Raw genomic sequence first — 16,742 nt, forward strand, 5'->3', positions numbered from 1 at the left:
GTACATCCAAAACTTTCAGACCAGCCCATCTTCCTGAACTACTCACTGAAGGTGACTGGCCTGCACATAAACTTCTAGGAGATGTTTGGGATACTAATTTTAATGCTGAAAAAAGCAGTTGCCTAAATATTACCATCTTCCAAAGGCTGCCAGCTGCTTTACAGCTTCCCTTGCTAATGCACATATGGGCCAGTGGAGGGGGGTAGAAGGAATGGAAAGAAAGGAGAAGAAAACACAGCAAAATGAAGCACAACCTCGAATCAGAGACATGGCTGATGGAGAACACATTACATATCTTAAATTTTGGCTTAGGAGCCAGAATGCAGCAACCAAGTTAAACTAATTAACTTTTGCTCTACAATTAATCTACCATATTTGAGAATTCATCTCTGGAAAACAGATGTTCATAATCATGATTTAGTAAGCTACTGGGAGAATGAAAGCTATACTATGCAACCAAACTGTTTCCAAAAGAGGGAGAGAACTTTATTACAGGGACTCACGGGTGCTCTTTACAGACTCCTGTCTTCTACATTGAGCAACACTTACTTGTTCCCCAATTTTTTGCATCTCTCCATCATCTCAGTAAGCAGAACCTGGAAAAATTACTTATTAAAATTAGTGATTAGAGACTTTGCAAATAAATTCAGCTTTAATGACTGCAGTGAAGCTACTAAAAGCTGTTTTAATTACCTCTCCAATACATTCCAGTAATCCTGTCTTATCCTGCATTTACAACACAAGAAAACAATGGTGTAGTACAACACAAAACACACCCTCTGGAATAGGTACAGTGGCATTTTAATCAAAACCACCATTTCATGGAAGTCAAATTTGTGATTCTTCAGCCATGCCATTACTCCAAGTAATCCTTATTTCCCAGCCAGGTCAGTTATGTCTGGCAGGAGAGGTGAAGATAATGAACTCTACCAGAGTGCAAACCAGACTGACTGAGATTAAAACAGTCTGTTCACTTGTGTTAAGCAATTCCAAAGCTACAGTTTACTCAAACCCTTTTTATATCTGTACGACAGAAGAAACTAATGAATTCAGGACATAAAGATTAAAGTAGCTAAAGGACAGCAAGAAACAAACAGGAATACTGCCTATGAACTCAAAGTGGTCCAACTTGAGCTTTGTGGAAGCAAACATTGTTCCTGTACAGAAGAGAGAATCAGACAGTCATATGTGGGCTCTTTATACTCACTGTCACACTCATGTCAGTACTGACTGAGGGGTTTTTAACAAGCAAAATTAACTCTTCACCACAAGACTTTCTTTAGCATTAAGCAGTACCCTGCTTACTTACTTCTGGAGCATGGTAAGCAATACACTGCAAAATCCAGTCTATAGCAGGAGAGTACAGGGTCAAATACAAAGGCATCTCCACACGCTGTCCCACCAGCTGGTTCTGAACTGTATCCCCATGTATCTGTTGAAAATACATTGCTGTGAGAAGGTATTTAATGAGAGATATGATAGACTGGACAAAGTTTGTACATGACTGGAAACGACAACAGACACTATCACAAATATACACAGATATTCTGAAGCATTCCTTGCAAACTCAGAACAAATATTATTCAAGTCTGGAAACATAAAGAATAGAGCAGTTTCAACTTATAAGATGTCCCATACTATATGTGGATACAGGCAGATCACTAAATCTAGATTTAAGAACTTCAAAGACTTTTTAAAATATGTGGCAGTTTGTCTAAGGAGTGTATTTATCTGATTTTGCAAGTAACCTCCCTATTTGCTTACTTGCTTAAATGTTAGAAGAAAGTCAAAAAAATTTTTGTTCAGGCTTTCTTTGAGTTGTGGTGCCACTTCCATCCCAACCTGTATTAAAAGAAAGAAAAATATTTTACTGGCATCTATCACCTTTGACTCTCCTTCAACTGTAAGACAAAAATGCACTTTCTGAAGGAATACACCAAAGTCACATATATCAAACAAAGAGCATTGAATCACATGCTTTTGACTATTTCCTAGCTTACTATTATAGATATGTTCACTAACAGCTACCCTGAGGTAGTTACAGCTGTGTTTAAACATGGTTATCCTCACATCAGCTCCAAGTGTCTGTAAGCAGTGATGAAATCAGTGTTTACCCCAGCACACTACAACAGCCTACTGTATGCAGAGAGCCTACAGCACCACACAGAATTATCTTACTTACTATAAACACTAAAAGAAAAATTCTTAAAACAGAAGAGCAATTTATTTTGTTTGTTTGTTAGAAGGGACAGGCTGCTGACTACTTCAGATAAAGGCAGTAAAAGCGGTGGCAGCTCTAGCTGCAGTAAATCTTTGATACAGATCAGAAGAGTTACATGACAGCCTACCCTGCAAAGGTATGCTCTTGCATAGACTGCAACCAGTGGATCTCCAATTCCTCTAATCATGGACGTTAACCGCGGGAGACACTCCAAAATCCCCCTGTTAAGATTTTTGGAAAAGAAAACGAGGTTTAACAGTTGATAACAGAATTATATCACCTACCAATAACTTCAATAGCTGCCTTGTAGGCTAACAATTGACCCTGAGTTATAGAAAGACTTATCAAAGAAAAGTCTTCATTCCATAAGTAAAATTTTACATGTACAGTAACACGTATCCTATATTCAAATTGCAGTATTTGCTACTATGAGTAAAACAAATACAACTAAAGAACTCCTCCTCTAGTTTGGAGGAACAGCAGAGCTATGGAAAGGCTGCAACTCAATGTGAGAAAAGCAACCACTTAGAAAACTGGCAGAACTCCTTGCATGCCTCATTTTCCCACAGGTCCTTTTTGACAGAGCTGTACTCGCGCCTGGAGATGGGGTCCATCAATTCCAGTAAAAGAACTGCTTTCTAGGGATAATAAAGTTGTCACTATAGTAGCAATTTGGCTTACAACACTCATTTCAAAATATAACTGAAGAAGGACAATTACATGGGAAGGAACATTTTCTGCTTAGCAGCTGACACCGTTTGGCAACACATTCAGCTTATACCAGGGTTTTCAATAGATAATGGTTCATTGCTCCTAAATCATTTCTCCAACTCTGTCTCTACCAATATGGCATATCAAGATTTTCCTTTCAGTTTTCTATCCTGCCTTTTGCCACATTCCTCACCTCAGCAATCTTCCTTTCCCTTCCACCATCTGCAGCCACTGATTTTCAATTTGCATCGGGGTTGGTGACATCCTGATATCACCATCATACCCATATTCCAAAACTGCAAGTATGATTGCGTTTCAAATTGTACCACAGTTCAACTCGAATTTTTCCATGGTATTCTCTTTAAAAATTCCAAAACCTCTCAGTACTGCTTCTTCTCAGATATACTGAGACCTTACCCACCATTAATCACAGAATTCTTATGCTTAACTCCTTCAATTAGTTCCTAAGCCCGTTCACTTCCTTCCCATACTTAACATTATTCTTACGTTTTGGACAGGAACTTATTGCACTTCAGTATTGCTGCTTCCACATAGCTAAGTTGAAGCCAAGTTAAGGAACAAAACTAAGATACACAACATTGAAAAACATGAAGCAAACACATACCAACTAAATATTGAACAAGCTGTTTCAACGCCTTCTGCAATTAATCCCACTACATTTTGCTGATTTTTGCAACTTATCTACAAGATTCTGTTTCAAAATTTTTCATACATCATCTCTATTTTATCGCTGCCACACTGCTCAGAGCCAATAATTAAGTATTTGGTTTACTACGAAACATGATTCAAAAGCATATTCAAAACAGACAGCCTGAAACAAAGAAAACAAAGCCATATAAACATCAGATACTGTGAGTTTTATTGAAACAAACATGTTCATTTTTGAAAATGTGTATGAAAACCCCACACTCTCACACTCTTTGAGAGTCTCATTTGACAAAGGATACAATCTGGGAATGAGTTCTCTGATTGAAGCAATCTTGAAAAACCAGTTTAAGCAAGTTTCTTTAGCAGTATCGTTAACACTTTCTGGAGAAAAGTTATCTGAGGGAAAAAAAAAAAACCAACCCAGAAATAGTTATATTCTTTCTGGAAACAATTTGCTTTTCATTCTAGATTTAAAACTGTATTCTCTTTCCAACAGCAATAAATCAGGTGCACCATAATAAACTAGGCAATACATTGACTTCTCAGTTTTCTTGAGCAGCAGTCAGAGCTGAGCACACAGCAAGAAGGGGCAACAGAACTTCTCCATCTTGCATTTAAGTAACATTTCAGAAGCTGAAGTGAAGCGCTCAATGCTGATCTCAGAACTGCTACTGAGAAATCCAATCTCTTTCTCTGCTTTCCCAAAAGCAGAAATCGTAAAAAAAGGAAAATACAGGGAATCTGTAACAAATACATGTATTTACACATCTGTAACAAATGCATGCATAGAGAAGAGATTTAAGCATTCAAAATCTTTCTTTTAAAAGGTTAATATAATTTTTAAACAACAGATCTCCTACAAGAAGTAGGAAATGCTAAACACTGACACAACACTTGTTTTTGTACACTGCACATGGAACATTGCAGTGCGGTTCTGTCCCCGTGAGCTCAGGGACTGTTTGTGGCAGCTGCCGGCAGGGAAAAGCCGCCACCCGGAGTTGCAACAGATGGGGTGGGGCACAGCCCTCTGGCCAGGCAGGCTGACAGAGGCATGGCTCACTGCTTCCTCTTTCTCTACACTGCCTGGAACAGAAGGCAAAATTGGCTGCTTGGGATCAATCCAGGTCTGAGGCAAGATGGCTGGGATGGATGGGTCTCCCTTCTCTCAGTTTTAAAGCTGCATGAACAGCTTCTGCTGTGAATGTCTCCTTATCAACTCCCTGTGGAACAGGTTAAAACACCAGGGCTCTCCCACCCCTTCCCCCAGAAGGTGCAAAGTCCCTGCTCCACAAGAAAGTTTCCAGCTTCCTAGATGAGAGAAGTCACACACTGGATGCTGACTGAGCATCTTCTGATGCTGACTGAGCATCTTCTGAGATGTTCTTTCTTTTCTAGGACCTCAGGAGTTCTCACCCAACTTTGTTTCGCTTGGTTCCCAAGGGACAGCCTGGAGATTGCATCTGAAGCACCCAGAGGTTCACACTGCTGTGCACAGCCAGCACAGCACAGATTTTCCCTCTCCCTCCCACTTTTATAGCTGTTTAGGAAGTTCTCCCCAGCAATGCCTCCAGCAGCTGTTTAACTGCAGCACGAGCTCAGCTCTCCAGGATGGAGGTAACTCTGCCCAGAAATAGTGATGTGCTGTGGGAACTGCCTGCCTTCATTAATAAGAACAGCTTGTCAGGTCCGCAATAAACAAATTTTATCTTCAGTATTTTCTGTAAGTTTATTTCAGATTTCAATATTTGTTGGTTTCAAGCTTCTGGCTCAAATCCTATAGATTTAACTGCAAGCTAATGGTACTGTTGCTTTGCCAGCTACAGAATAAGAATGTTTCATATTTCAAGGATGTGCACTTAATGCACTCCAAATTTCAAGGAAATGCCTGTATTTCCATGGAATGTTTCAAAGTCTTGCTAAAGTGGTTCTTCCACATACATTTGTACTGTCAGTATCAAATTAGATCTTTACACTGTGTTGGAACTTCAACTGAAAAAATAAAAAGGGTCCAAATTAGAAAGATTAGGCTAGAAGCATCCTGCTGCTTTTTCCAGAAATCTTCCCTAATTAAAGCAAAACTATCAAGTTTCCAATGTAGCAACAAAATCATCTACTTACCAAAAACTGAGGACCTCAGCTTTGTTATATTTTTACCATTAACTTTAAGCAACTAAAATGTAGTACTTTCAGAAAAGAGCATATGCTAAGAGGGAAAAAAAGATCTTCCTTCATCTCATTTGGCCATTTCATGTTTAATTCTCCCTCTCCCTAACAGATTCTGTATTGAAGAACTTATCCATCATTCTTTGTGATTGCAAGTTCCAGGAAGATCCAGCTTATGTTTTATAATATCAAAGCTACAAGCACATTTTATTACATCTGAGGGATATTTTTCACAGTTAAAATGTAGATTTGCAAGAACACTGTGAACAGTGGAGGCTCCAAGCAACGGACTGTACTCTGTAAAAATCTAAAAGTTACTAGATTCAAGTCAGAAATTTTTCCACAGGAGATACAGTAGCAAGTCCTGTTTGACCTTCCTCGAGTTAGTTCTGACATGATTTTTTCCAGGAGTACAGTGGAAACAAACACAAAGTTACCTGGCAGAGAGACACGGTTATCAGCACACATTGACAGAATTCGTTCATACACCAGCTTCCCTGGTTAAAAAAGAAAAAAAAAAAAAAAAAAGAAAGATAAAGAATAAAACCTCAAAAATAATTCATAACAAAGTAACAAACTGTAAACCACAAAACGTTGGTCCAAAGGTTCCCTCTCTAACATACAGTGAAATGAGCAGGAAAAGCTTCCTAGAACGCTGACGTTGTGCTGCCCCCTGGTGAGGCTGAAACGTTCAGTGCAATTTTAGCAATTCTCACGCTACAAAAACAATTCTCTGGCTCCCTTAAGTGTAGAGGTAACACACAGGTCAGATTTCCCCCCCGGCCAGGAAGGGCCAGCTGGTGTCCTGCCCGTGCTGACTTTGGATATTATGTTATCCTAAGCAACTTTCAGTAAGGAGGAAAGAGCACAAAGAGGAAGCAAGAGCTGAAAAAAAACAATTAGATCTGTGTCACAGCATATCCTGCTAACATCAAAACACCCTTCAACTTTGAATGCCATTGTAAATCTTTTCCATAACATGGCAGAAAAACAAGAGAATCACATGAAGTGGATGACAATTTGACTTGAAAGTTTAAAAATATATTTAAAAATTCATTAACTGCCTTCTGATCACTTCATAGTCTCTATTTAGTTAAAGAAAACTTTCTGACTTCTATTCTTCAAATATAAATATATGAAATATTGAGTTAAGAGGCTGCCAAAACCCAAAATATTTTCATAATGACAGTGTTTTCAATTTCAAAATGCAGAGATCATGATTTATCCAAGGTTTTATTCTAGCTATTCATTAATACATAAAGCACAGAACTACAAAATTAAATATGTTTATTTTAAAGACTTTGCTCTTAAGAGTTTTTTAAGAATTATACACCATGTTTATGCCACTGGTGTAGTGTTGGAAATATTTGTGTTGGAAATATTCCATGTTAAAACTGAAAGCCCTTTTTGGATAACTTTGATGCTTTCTAACATTACAAAAATTAATTTAATCTTATTAACAATTGTGTAGTAAGTCTGGCAGAGTAGATACTTACCAAAAGTATCAAGGATATCTGTAATTAAAACAAATTTACTTGGATAAAACTGGATTACTGTTGTGTCTGAAAGAAGCTTAGAACACTAGAAAGAGAAAAAAACCAAAGAAACATTTTTAGAGGCCAATGCAAGTTTGTGTTTTTTACTCCAAAAAGGCTGGAACAGATTAATATCCACAGATGGAAAGAACCACCATGAACTATCAAGCCAAAAGCACAAGAACCTCTAACATAACACACCACAGTGTTCTTTGTATTTTTTCAGGTTACTCCTCATTTCCAGAGCTAGTCACAGACCTGGTTTTCCTTTATATAAGATAATCTACACTGCAGAATTTCAGCTGACCATGCAGATCTGTGCAGTGGTTCACATGAAACAAATTCTCTCACAGAAGCATCATTAAAAGGCACTTCTTCCCTAAAACAACTTCTTAAAGGGCATTCTTCAGTTTCTTAACATCCATATCAAACACAACATTTATTATAGACTAGATTAAGAAACCTGTTTTAAAAGTGTAGTTAATGAGCTTTTCAACACATTTTTGTGGCTCATATAACTAGTTCAAACATTCTGGAAACAGAGCAGCTGATCCACAGCCAGCTCCAGGGAGGGATCTGTAATCACCCACTGGCACCCAACCTGATCCCAGCATTTGGACTAAAGTGCTGGCTGATCCAGTCACATCTGAAAATGTATTACCCACTTACTTCTACTACTACTGGAAGTCAAGGTCAGGGAGAAACATGTTCATTCATGATATGAATTCAAAATACACATGAAGGAATGAAGATATTTTTAAGATATTTAACTAAGCTATTCTTGGTTTTCCAAGCCTAAACTGGAGTCACAAAGTCTGGTAGAAGTTTATTCACAAAAAAAAGCTTCTACCTGAAGAAAGTAGGCAAATGACTGACTGGGGAGAGAAATCCACCTCCTCCCTGCTTGAGTCAAACGTGGCCTCAAGACCTCTGTGTTCTCTAACTGATTTTATTCTCTATGATCTCTGTCCCTTTTCTCTCCTTCATCAGCAGACAGTTCTTCAATCTCAGTGGAATAAATAAATTTCAAGTTTTCATTACACTTCAAAAATACAGAAAGCAATCTGAATAATCCCCAAGACTGCTTTGTTCAAACAAGAAAATAGTAACATTTGAACATGCTTAAACAAGGGGCCCAGTGAATCTTTTTGCTTTATTCATCAGGGTAACAACTTAAGAGTGCACCAGAAAGACAGGTGAGAGCATTCAAATCCTACAACCAAAGCAGAAGCCTCCCTGTTGTGAGGTAAGTCCGTCAGCTTCAAAGAAAGGTAATTCAGTAGCTGTTTAGGGCCTACACATACCATGAAGACTTTATTTCCACTTTTCTTAGAGCTCACATACATAATCAACTTACTTCAGCTTACTCTAAGTAGCTTAGCTTACCCCATCTTGACAAGTAAAGTATCTTGTAAAAAGGCACTTGAGGAATCATAGAATCATAGAACCATTTAGGTTGGAAAAGACCTTCAAGATCATTGAGTCCAACCCTTAATCCAGCACTGCCAAGGCCACCACTAAGCAATGTCCCCAAGTGCCACATTTACAGATTTTTTAAATACCTACAAGGATGGTGATGCCACCACTGCCCTGTTTCAATGCTTATGAACCCTTTTGGTGAAGAAATTTTATCTAATATCCAATCTAAGCCTCCCTTGACTTAACTTGAGGTAATTTCCTCTTGTCCTGCTACTTGGGAGAAAAGACTGACCTCGCCTGACTGCCTCCTGTCAGGTAGGTCATTCCTGAGCCTCCTTTTCTCCAGGCTCAGCACCCCCAGCTCCCTCAGCTGCTCCTCACCAGCCCTGTGCTCCAGCCCCTTCCCCAGCTCCATTGCTCTTCCCTGGACACGCTCCAGCACCTCCATGTCCTCCTTGAAGTGAGGGGCCCAAAACTGAACACGAGATTCAAGGGGTGGCCTCAACAGTGCCAAGTACAGGGGGACAATCACTGCCCTGGTCCTGTGGCCACACTATTGCTGATCCAAGCCAGGATGCCACTGGCCTTCTTGGCCACCTGGGCACACCTTGACTCATGTTCAGCTGCTGTCGACCAGCACCCTCAGGTCCTTTTCCACTGGGCATATTTCCAGCCACTCTTCCCCCATTCTGTAGCACTGCAGGGGGCTGTTGTGACCCAGCTGCAGGACCCAGCAATTGGCCTTATTGAACCTCACAGAACTGGCCTCAGCCCATCCAGCCAGCCTGTCCAGATCCCTTTGTAGGCCCTTCTTACCCTCAAACAGGTCATCACTCCCACCCAACTTAGTGTCATCTGCACATGGGCTGAGGGTGCACTCAATCCCCTGGTCCAGATCATTGATAAAGATAATAAACTGCACTGGCCTAAAAGCAAGCAGTGAATCCCATCTTAGAAACCATATTATTTTAAAATTGTTTGTGAACCATTTGTAAAAGAACTTGTGAAAATATTAATGCATAGATTATCACTGCACATCACACACTGTGTGTACATATATATATACATACACATATTAAAGCACTGTAAGTACAGTACATCCTTGTCCCTTTTCTTCTCATCCAAAGACAATATTCACACTTCACAATCCTATATATGGATTTTTTTAAAAATAACAATAATAGTGCTGATTTCATAGTATTACAATAGAACGTTAGTCACCCTAGGTCACATATAGTTTGATCTCACTTCATTAACATTTCATTTCCTTTTCTGTCTTTACCACAATTTAAGCTGAAATTACTGCAAACAGTTTTCACAAGAGTATACAGAAAGGGGGAAAAAATCTTGACATTATATATAACCCCACTGGATGACTGTTAGCATTACATCAGTTTTACAGCTTTTAAGGATGTCATTATCTCCTCTGTCCTCTGCTGCACTTTGCCTTTGGCCCTTTTTAAAGGCCAAGCCACACAAAAGAGCATTTAATTGTCCTATTTCCCCTTGCCCTCCTCAAAACCCATCACCCCAAATGACCCAGAGAGAGACTGTGGACAAGTTTGTAAAAAGCAAACAAACAAAGAAAAACCCCCATAAACACATCTTTAAATTCTGGAGCTGTTTTCTGTACCTTGCTAAGGTCCTAAATCACATTACTCAGATGCCTTAGTAAGTCTGGATGGGTAAAACACTGATGTTTAAAAAGCCATTCTGGTATTATTTGGGGAGGCCAGAAAGAGCTGATATCACTACATGTTGTTTATTTTAACTATCCTTAGGGAGGTAAAATTTCCACACGTAAAACTGACCTGGATGACTATTTTCAGAGCTTTTACTTTCTGATCAGAGGACCAAGCATCCTTTAAAGACTGGTTCAGTTCTTCAATTCGGTTCATGTAATCCTGCTGAGTCAAATTCAGCAGCTCTTTCTGTGACCCCTGCCAAGGAAACACAAGCCTATTTAATAGGAGTGGGAGGGAAGGAAGGCAAATGCTGTTATTATACACTCAAATCACCATGTTGCAGAGAGGAACCCCACAAAAATTATTACAACTTCCCTAATTTTCTCTTCTTACCTTTATAAAAATATTACCTATCAAAAATAAACTAGTTAAACACTGAAAACAGAAATAATTGTTTAAGCTTTTGAACCCAACTGACACAGGAACAAAGGGACTAAGAATGCATTTAGAAAAAAATCATAACAAGGTTCTGGAATAGCCTTCAGCAGAAGCATGAGCATGAGTGACATCAAAAACTACCTGTAGGACTAGTTTTGATGAGTTTATTAAGCTGCATTACAGAATTGATTTCATAATATCTGAAGGTCTAGAAACAAACACCAGTAAAAACAACCAAAAACGAAGAGATAAAATGCAAATGCAATTAGAGTTTCACAAAAGGTTACATATTTCCTCATTATAAAGGGTACTTCATTTTTCACCAAAAGAATCCAATCCTTTATTTGTGATACGCAAGCATTAAAACTGTGCTGGCTCAGGCAACAGGCAACCTGAAGTTAGTTAAGAGGCAGAGGTTTCAAAAAAACATTACCCAAAACAATTTTAGAAGATTTAGGTTTAAGGAAAATAAGTTACAAAACGTTTCATCTTTGCACAGTAAAATACTGCAGCTTGAGAAATAACTTGAGTACTCAGCATTTCTCTTGAGCTCCTAATTGTATCTTTAATTAACCTCAGGCAGACAGTGTACGGCTTCTGCAAGAGGGGCAACCAAAATTATCAGATGTTAAGGCTATCAGGCTTCACAAAATTTTACAGCAGCTGAAGATTGTACTCAGTAACAAGGTAAATCCACATCAATAGACCAGGTAAATTTTCAAATCACAATTTCCAGTGATATAAAAATATTATTCTACAAAAATAAGGGTTGAAATTACTAGAGAATCCTCACAGAAAGTAAATACTTATCTAAATAGTGCATAGGCACATGCAGAAATCTGGACCTTTTTAAAATGTTTCACAAAAGATTTTTATTTCACACATTTATTTCACTGTTATAATGGTGCTGTAATTTGATCAGAAAACTTCCTCACCTCTTCAAGATCATCCAGTTCTTCTAACCTTGTCCTCACTTTTTCAGAGACTGCTGAACCAGTAGTTGTAGCTTTTCCTGTAAAGAATTACATGTTTAAGTCTGTTTAACATTTAAACACTGGGACTTCTAAAGAGAAACAAACTTGAAGGAACTTGACAGACTCGGGCAACTAATCAGCTTCTGAGACAGAAGACAAGTGGTTTGATGCACTTAGTGAGAATTCCTGAAGATACACATTCAAACAAACCTACAGTGAATTCACTTTGAATGGGGAATGACAAGCAAAACTGAATACAAATGGATTTTTCTTGCAAGTTTTACTGGTAAGAAAAGAATCACCAGATAGAACCACAGGACAATTTAGGTTAGAAAAGCCCTACATAGGTTTGTGTCCAACTCCCCTCCTCCAAGCAGGTCCAATTCTGAAGCTATGACAGGTTGCACAGGGTTATACCCAGTTAATTTAACAGTATCTAAGAATGAAGATGTCACACTCTCCCTGAGCATCCAGTCTCAGTGTTTGACCATTCTCATTGCAAGAAAGTGTTTTATATTTTTGCAGCAGCTGAAATGCTGCATGTTTACTCATACATAAAAATCCTGATCTACTATACAATCAGCTAGGACTATTTAGGCCAGATTTGCTTCGCTAGAAAACATGATAAAATATTTAACACCTGGTTCTTTTTTGAACACCCAGTACACAGATGAAATCATTTCACTTTCATGTAAAGAGAATAACTGAACAAGTTCCCAAAGGACTTGTTTGCTTTCCTCCTGGTTAGCAGAAGAGTTGATAAACATGATACTCAAAACATGATGGCTCACTTTAAATGGAAGAGGGTTTTAAGCTACAGTGGAAGGTAGTCAAATAACCACAAATTCATTAGCCAAGAGGAATAAAATACAAGGTGGTTGGGTGGCTTGTTTTCAATAATTATTTTAAGTAAAAATCCAGCAGTCTCATCCACAAAAGAGCATAGACCAAATCAACTGTCAGAATGGGGGAAGCAGGAAAACCCATTTCAACTGTTCTTGACCACAAACCTGTCACTGCACCCTACCTCAAGCAAACTCTGTTATGGTAAAAGAAAGTGCTTACCTTTTTCAGATCCCATGTACAGATTCTGTGGGGAAATAGAAAAAGTAGACTATTTAGCAGACCTCACTAGCATTTCCAGAATGCATAGGGTAATTACACTGCTAATTAAGCCTCTAATCATTTAGAAGTAGGTATAAGACCAGAAGTTATTTGTATTGTTACAAAAAGACAAAGTGATGGCTTCTATATATCAAAAGACTTTTGGACTCAGCTCCAAAACAATCTTTACAAGTGAGAGCTCGTGGTACAGCTTTCTACAGCCTTAAAACTGGAACTCAGAGGAGCAGAATTTATTCATGTAATAATTACAAAATAGGAACATCCAAAGTCCAATAAAGGTCTAGTAGAAATAAATAAAACTGGAGAAACTGCCACTTACAATAGACAGTTTCTCTGTTGTTGTGTATCTAGCAAGGATTTCACCCCGTTTGCTTGACCATGGTTCAAAGTCACTTCCTACTGCTGAACTGTCATCTTTATCCCGTTTCCTTCGTGTACCATCCTATGAGGGGAGAACAAGTTACTGTAAATGTTCAATACAAATCTGGAAAAAGAAGAGAAGGCTGATAAAAGTCAACTTCACGTTTCAAGTGCAAGCTTATCCTTCCAAAAGTTAAAGTATAATAAAAACAATTAAAAAAAAATATCCATATTTAAATAAATATGTCAACATAAACCAAACAAAAATAGGTAAATAAAAAGGAATATTCTATTAATATGGTATATTTCCTATTTGCATTAACCTGATGAGACAAATATATTTTATCCATGGCTGGCATTGTGATTTTGTTTGGTTTTGTTTTATGGGTTTTTTTAAATTTTATTTAGTTGAAATAACTGGCTGCCTCTAGTGTTACCATGGTAGCAGTGGTAGTCACAGGATCTGCAGCTGCTGCAAATAATGACAAGGGGTCGGTGCCATCCAACACACTGCTCAATGGATCCAGCATAGAACTAGAAGAAGAAGAGGAGGTAGAAGAAGTACTTCCTTTCCGGTTCATTTTCTTGGTCTTGGATTCAGTAACCTAAAAGAAAAATTCAAAACTATTAAACAAAAAGGCTTTGTCTTTCCTCTCTTTTCTTTAATAAACCACAAAAGCATGTGCTGTATAAATTGTGCTGCTGCAACAGAAGCAAGGACAAATCAAACAAACTGTCTGGAGTGAGCACCAACATTTAAATTGCAGCATCTCCTCTTCCCCTGAATCTGGAGGTACTTGCTCTTCAATAGCATTTCCATTACCTTTTTTTCCTTCCAATCCTAGGTCTACAAAACTATAACAACCATTCTAAATTTCTTTCTAGTACCTCTCCTCTATTTTATTAGGTTTATCCCTCTCCTCCAACCTCTTTCTTGCTATTTGATTACCTCCACCAGTTTCATCTTGAATTTTCCTGTAGGACACTCAAGCCTGGCACATCAAATCCATTCTTAAGGCCACTGTCTTATCTCCCTCCTGACCTTCCTGAGCAGAAGCTGCTGCCCATTTATCATTCATTAGCTGATGACTATCATCTCTTTGAAGCTGGATTTTTTTTTGCACATCCACATCTTTAAAAGCCTCTTATACATTAAAGAAATGATAAATGTTTTAAAGCACACAGCTGACTGGAAGTTAACCCAAAACCCATTTCTTACATCAAGCAATTATGCAGGTTATTTGTAATGCAATAATTTGATTTGAAATTTATCCATTATTCAGCATTTAATGCAACCAAGAAAACCCACAGGCTGGAGTGCTATATTTGTCAGAAGGAGACTGGTTTTGACACATAACAGCACCAGCAAATTTCTGTAAAGGACAAACAGAATAAACCTTGATGCCTTTAAAATAACAAGCCACTAACATAGAAAGCAACTTCACAAGTAGCACCACCCACTTCAGAGCCTTTTAATTTTAAAGGAACAAAAGTAAAAGAAGGAACACAATCAGTTTTAATTCACATTCATTTTCCAAAAGCACAAAAAAACTCACTGTAATGGGTTTCAGCGGATGGTAATCACCAAAATCCAAGGGTACAGATTCCAGCTTGCACACTTCAGATTCTGAGGCATAGTTTCTTGATCTTGCATGCCTTAAAAAGAGAAAAATAGCTAAAAAATAGCCAAACCCTGTAGCACAGCAGTATCTTCCCTGTGACAGAACAACATGATGGAAACACTGTGGTTCATTATTTCTTCATGGCCACTTCTGCATCAGTGTTACCAGACCTACTTACTAGCCCCTTACCTCACTGCTGTACTACGTAAAAATCAATTTGTCAGCATCCCTACTGCTCTGCTTTGTCCTGCTCTATTTTGCTACTGCTAGAAATCCCAGAGTTGCACCACCTTATTCCTTTCTGTTTCTGCAAGATCACTGACCACACACAGATTCCACTGAAATCACTGCACTCGAAGTAACAACAGTTGCAACAGCCAGCTAACATGTTACTGCTGTCTTACACCCTCATATCTTCCTAGCTACACAAATTCAAGTTTTAAAGTGCTTCATATCCCAGTGAATTTTATTTTTAAAAGCATTGCTCTGATGTTTTTATACAACCTCAACTGGTTTAATTACAATATTTAAATCCACCAATTATTCCTGCATTTTATTAAACGTGAAAGTTTGCTCACACAATAACATGAAAGAGTGAGCCAGATGATGTTCAGCATGACAATATATATACAGGGAAAACCTTTTGGCATCCTCATGCTCTAAATGTTGCATATTACTTTTCTTGACTCCACGTTAGGCTCGGTTTCTAGTCTGCTCAGGACTACAACCCATCAGCCACACCAAAACCTGGAAGTTAGATGTATTCCATGTGTTAAAAGCACAATAGACTCAGGAGAGCGAGTCTTCCACAAAGAGAAAATCAGTTTGTTTGTAACCAAGAAAGAGTTTGAAGAAAAATTAACTATTAACATATTTTTGTCTGTCAGAGTGCCTGTTTTATTTTTCCTTTCCATAACAATTACCAGACTGCGAGTTATTCTTTTCAGTGCAGCTTCCTCAGCTGTACCCCACCTTTTCCTGCAGTAATACCGCACGTTGCTAGAAGCTGACTCTGCCACGTCAGTCTGTAACCCGTGTCTACATCTAGAGAGCCTGCAAAGGTAACTAACAGAGACTAAACTGTGCTAGTAAAGCTGAATTCCCTGCAGGCGACGTTCACCTCCCCCAGCGGGCAGCGGGAGCGGCGAGCCCGCAGTGACCCCGCCCGGAGCGGGCGGGGGGAGCGCTCCTTCCCCGCACCGGCGCCTCGCTCCGAGCGGGACACGCTCCGTGACAGCACACCGGGCAACGACAGCGGCCCTCGGGGAACTGCCGTGCTTATTTCAGGTTAAATTAAGTCCGCAGCGGCGGGCAGGGGCCAGCGGCCGTGCCCTCCCAGCTGCGCCCCCGCCCCTCAGCAGAGCAGCACCCGGTAACTCAAGGTAACAGCAGCGTGTTACATTATATATGAACCTGACCCCCTCCGGCTCCTCCGAGAGCCACGGAGCGAAGCGCCGGGCTGCGGCCCCACGGCACCCAGCGCCCCGGCTGCCCGCCCCCCAGGCCGAGCGGCCCCGAGCCCCGCGGGCAGAGAGCGGGACAGGGAGCTCCCCCCGCTGGCACACGGGGGGCCGCCCCGCCTCACCCCCGCGGTGGTGAGGCTCGCGGGGCATGACGGCTGCCCTCGCCCTTCCGCGGGGACCCACAGCCCCTCAGCGCCCCCGCCGCCCTGCCCTGCGCGGGCGGGGACAGGCAGCGCCCGGTGCCCGCCGCCCGGTGCCTCACCACGGGAAAGCGGCCATCTTGCACCCCGTCACATGACACTGCGGGCGGGCGGCGCCTTCCGCCGCCATTTCCCGCCCCGCCCCTCAGAGCGCGGA

The 16,742-nt window shown here is 40.0% G+C and overlaps 1 protein-coding gene across 1 annotated transcript in view; it reads right to left on the bottom strand.

Annotated features, from left to right (window-relative positions):
• The window catches only part of VPS35L (VPS35 endosomal protein sorting factor like), a 47,500-nt gene extending 30,821 nt beyond the window's left edge, over window positions 1–16,679 (bottom strand). Inside the window, exons 1-15 of the mRNA XM_050317929.1 lie at window positions 16,648–16,679; window positions 14,857–14,956; window positions 13,738–13,905; window positions 13,260–13,382; window positions 12,881–12,905; window positions 11,777–11,853; window positions 10,530–10,658; window positions 7,261–7,345; window positions 6,202–6,261; window positions 3,901–3,997; window positions 3,440–3,487; window positions 2,349–2,442; window positions 1,765–1,842; window positions 1,310–1,432; window positions 550–596 (exon numbers count right to left, since the gene is read on the bottom strand). Coding sequence (XP_050173886.1) covers window positions 550–596; window positions 1,310–1,432; window positions 1,765–1,842; window positions 2,349–2,442; window positions 3,440–3,487; window positions 3,901–3,997; window positions 6,202–6,261; window positions 7,261–7,345; window positions 10,530–10,658; window positions 11,777–11,853; window positions 12,881–12,905; window positions 13,260–13,382; window positions 13,738–13,905; window positions 14,857–14,956; window positions 16,648–16,664 — 1,271 coding nt within the window. The 5' untranslated portion in view covers window positions 16,665–16,679. The remainder of the gene's footprint in view (window positions 1–549; window positions 597–1,309; window positions 1,433–1,764; window positions 1,843–2,348; window positions 2,443–3,439; window positions 3,488–3,900; window positions 3,998–6,201; window positions 6,262–7,260; window positions 7,346–10,529; window positions 10,659–11,776; window positions 11,854–12,880; window positions 12,906–13,259; window positions 13,383–13,737; window positions 13,906–14,856; window positions 14,957–16,647) is intronic.
• Between the last annotated feature and the right edge of the window lie 63 nt (window positions 16,680–16,742).

The sequence above is a fragment of the Myiozetetes cayanensis genome, unplaced genomic scaffold, assembly GCF_022539395.1.
Source record: "Myiozetetes cayanensis isolate MyiCay16 unplaced genomic scaffold, myiCay2020 scf20-37, whole genome shotgun sequence".
In the NCBI taxonomy this organism is placed as follows: domain Eukaryota; kingdom Metazoa; phylum Chordata; class Aves; order Passeriformes; family Tyrannidae; genus Myiozetetes; species Myiozetetes cayanensis.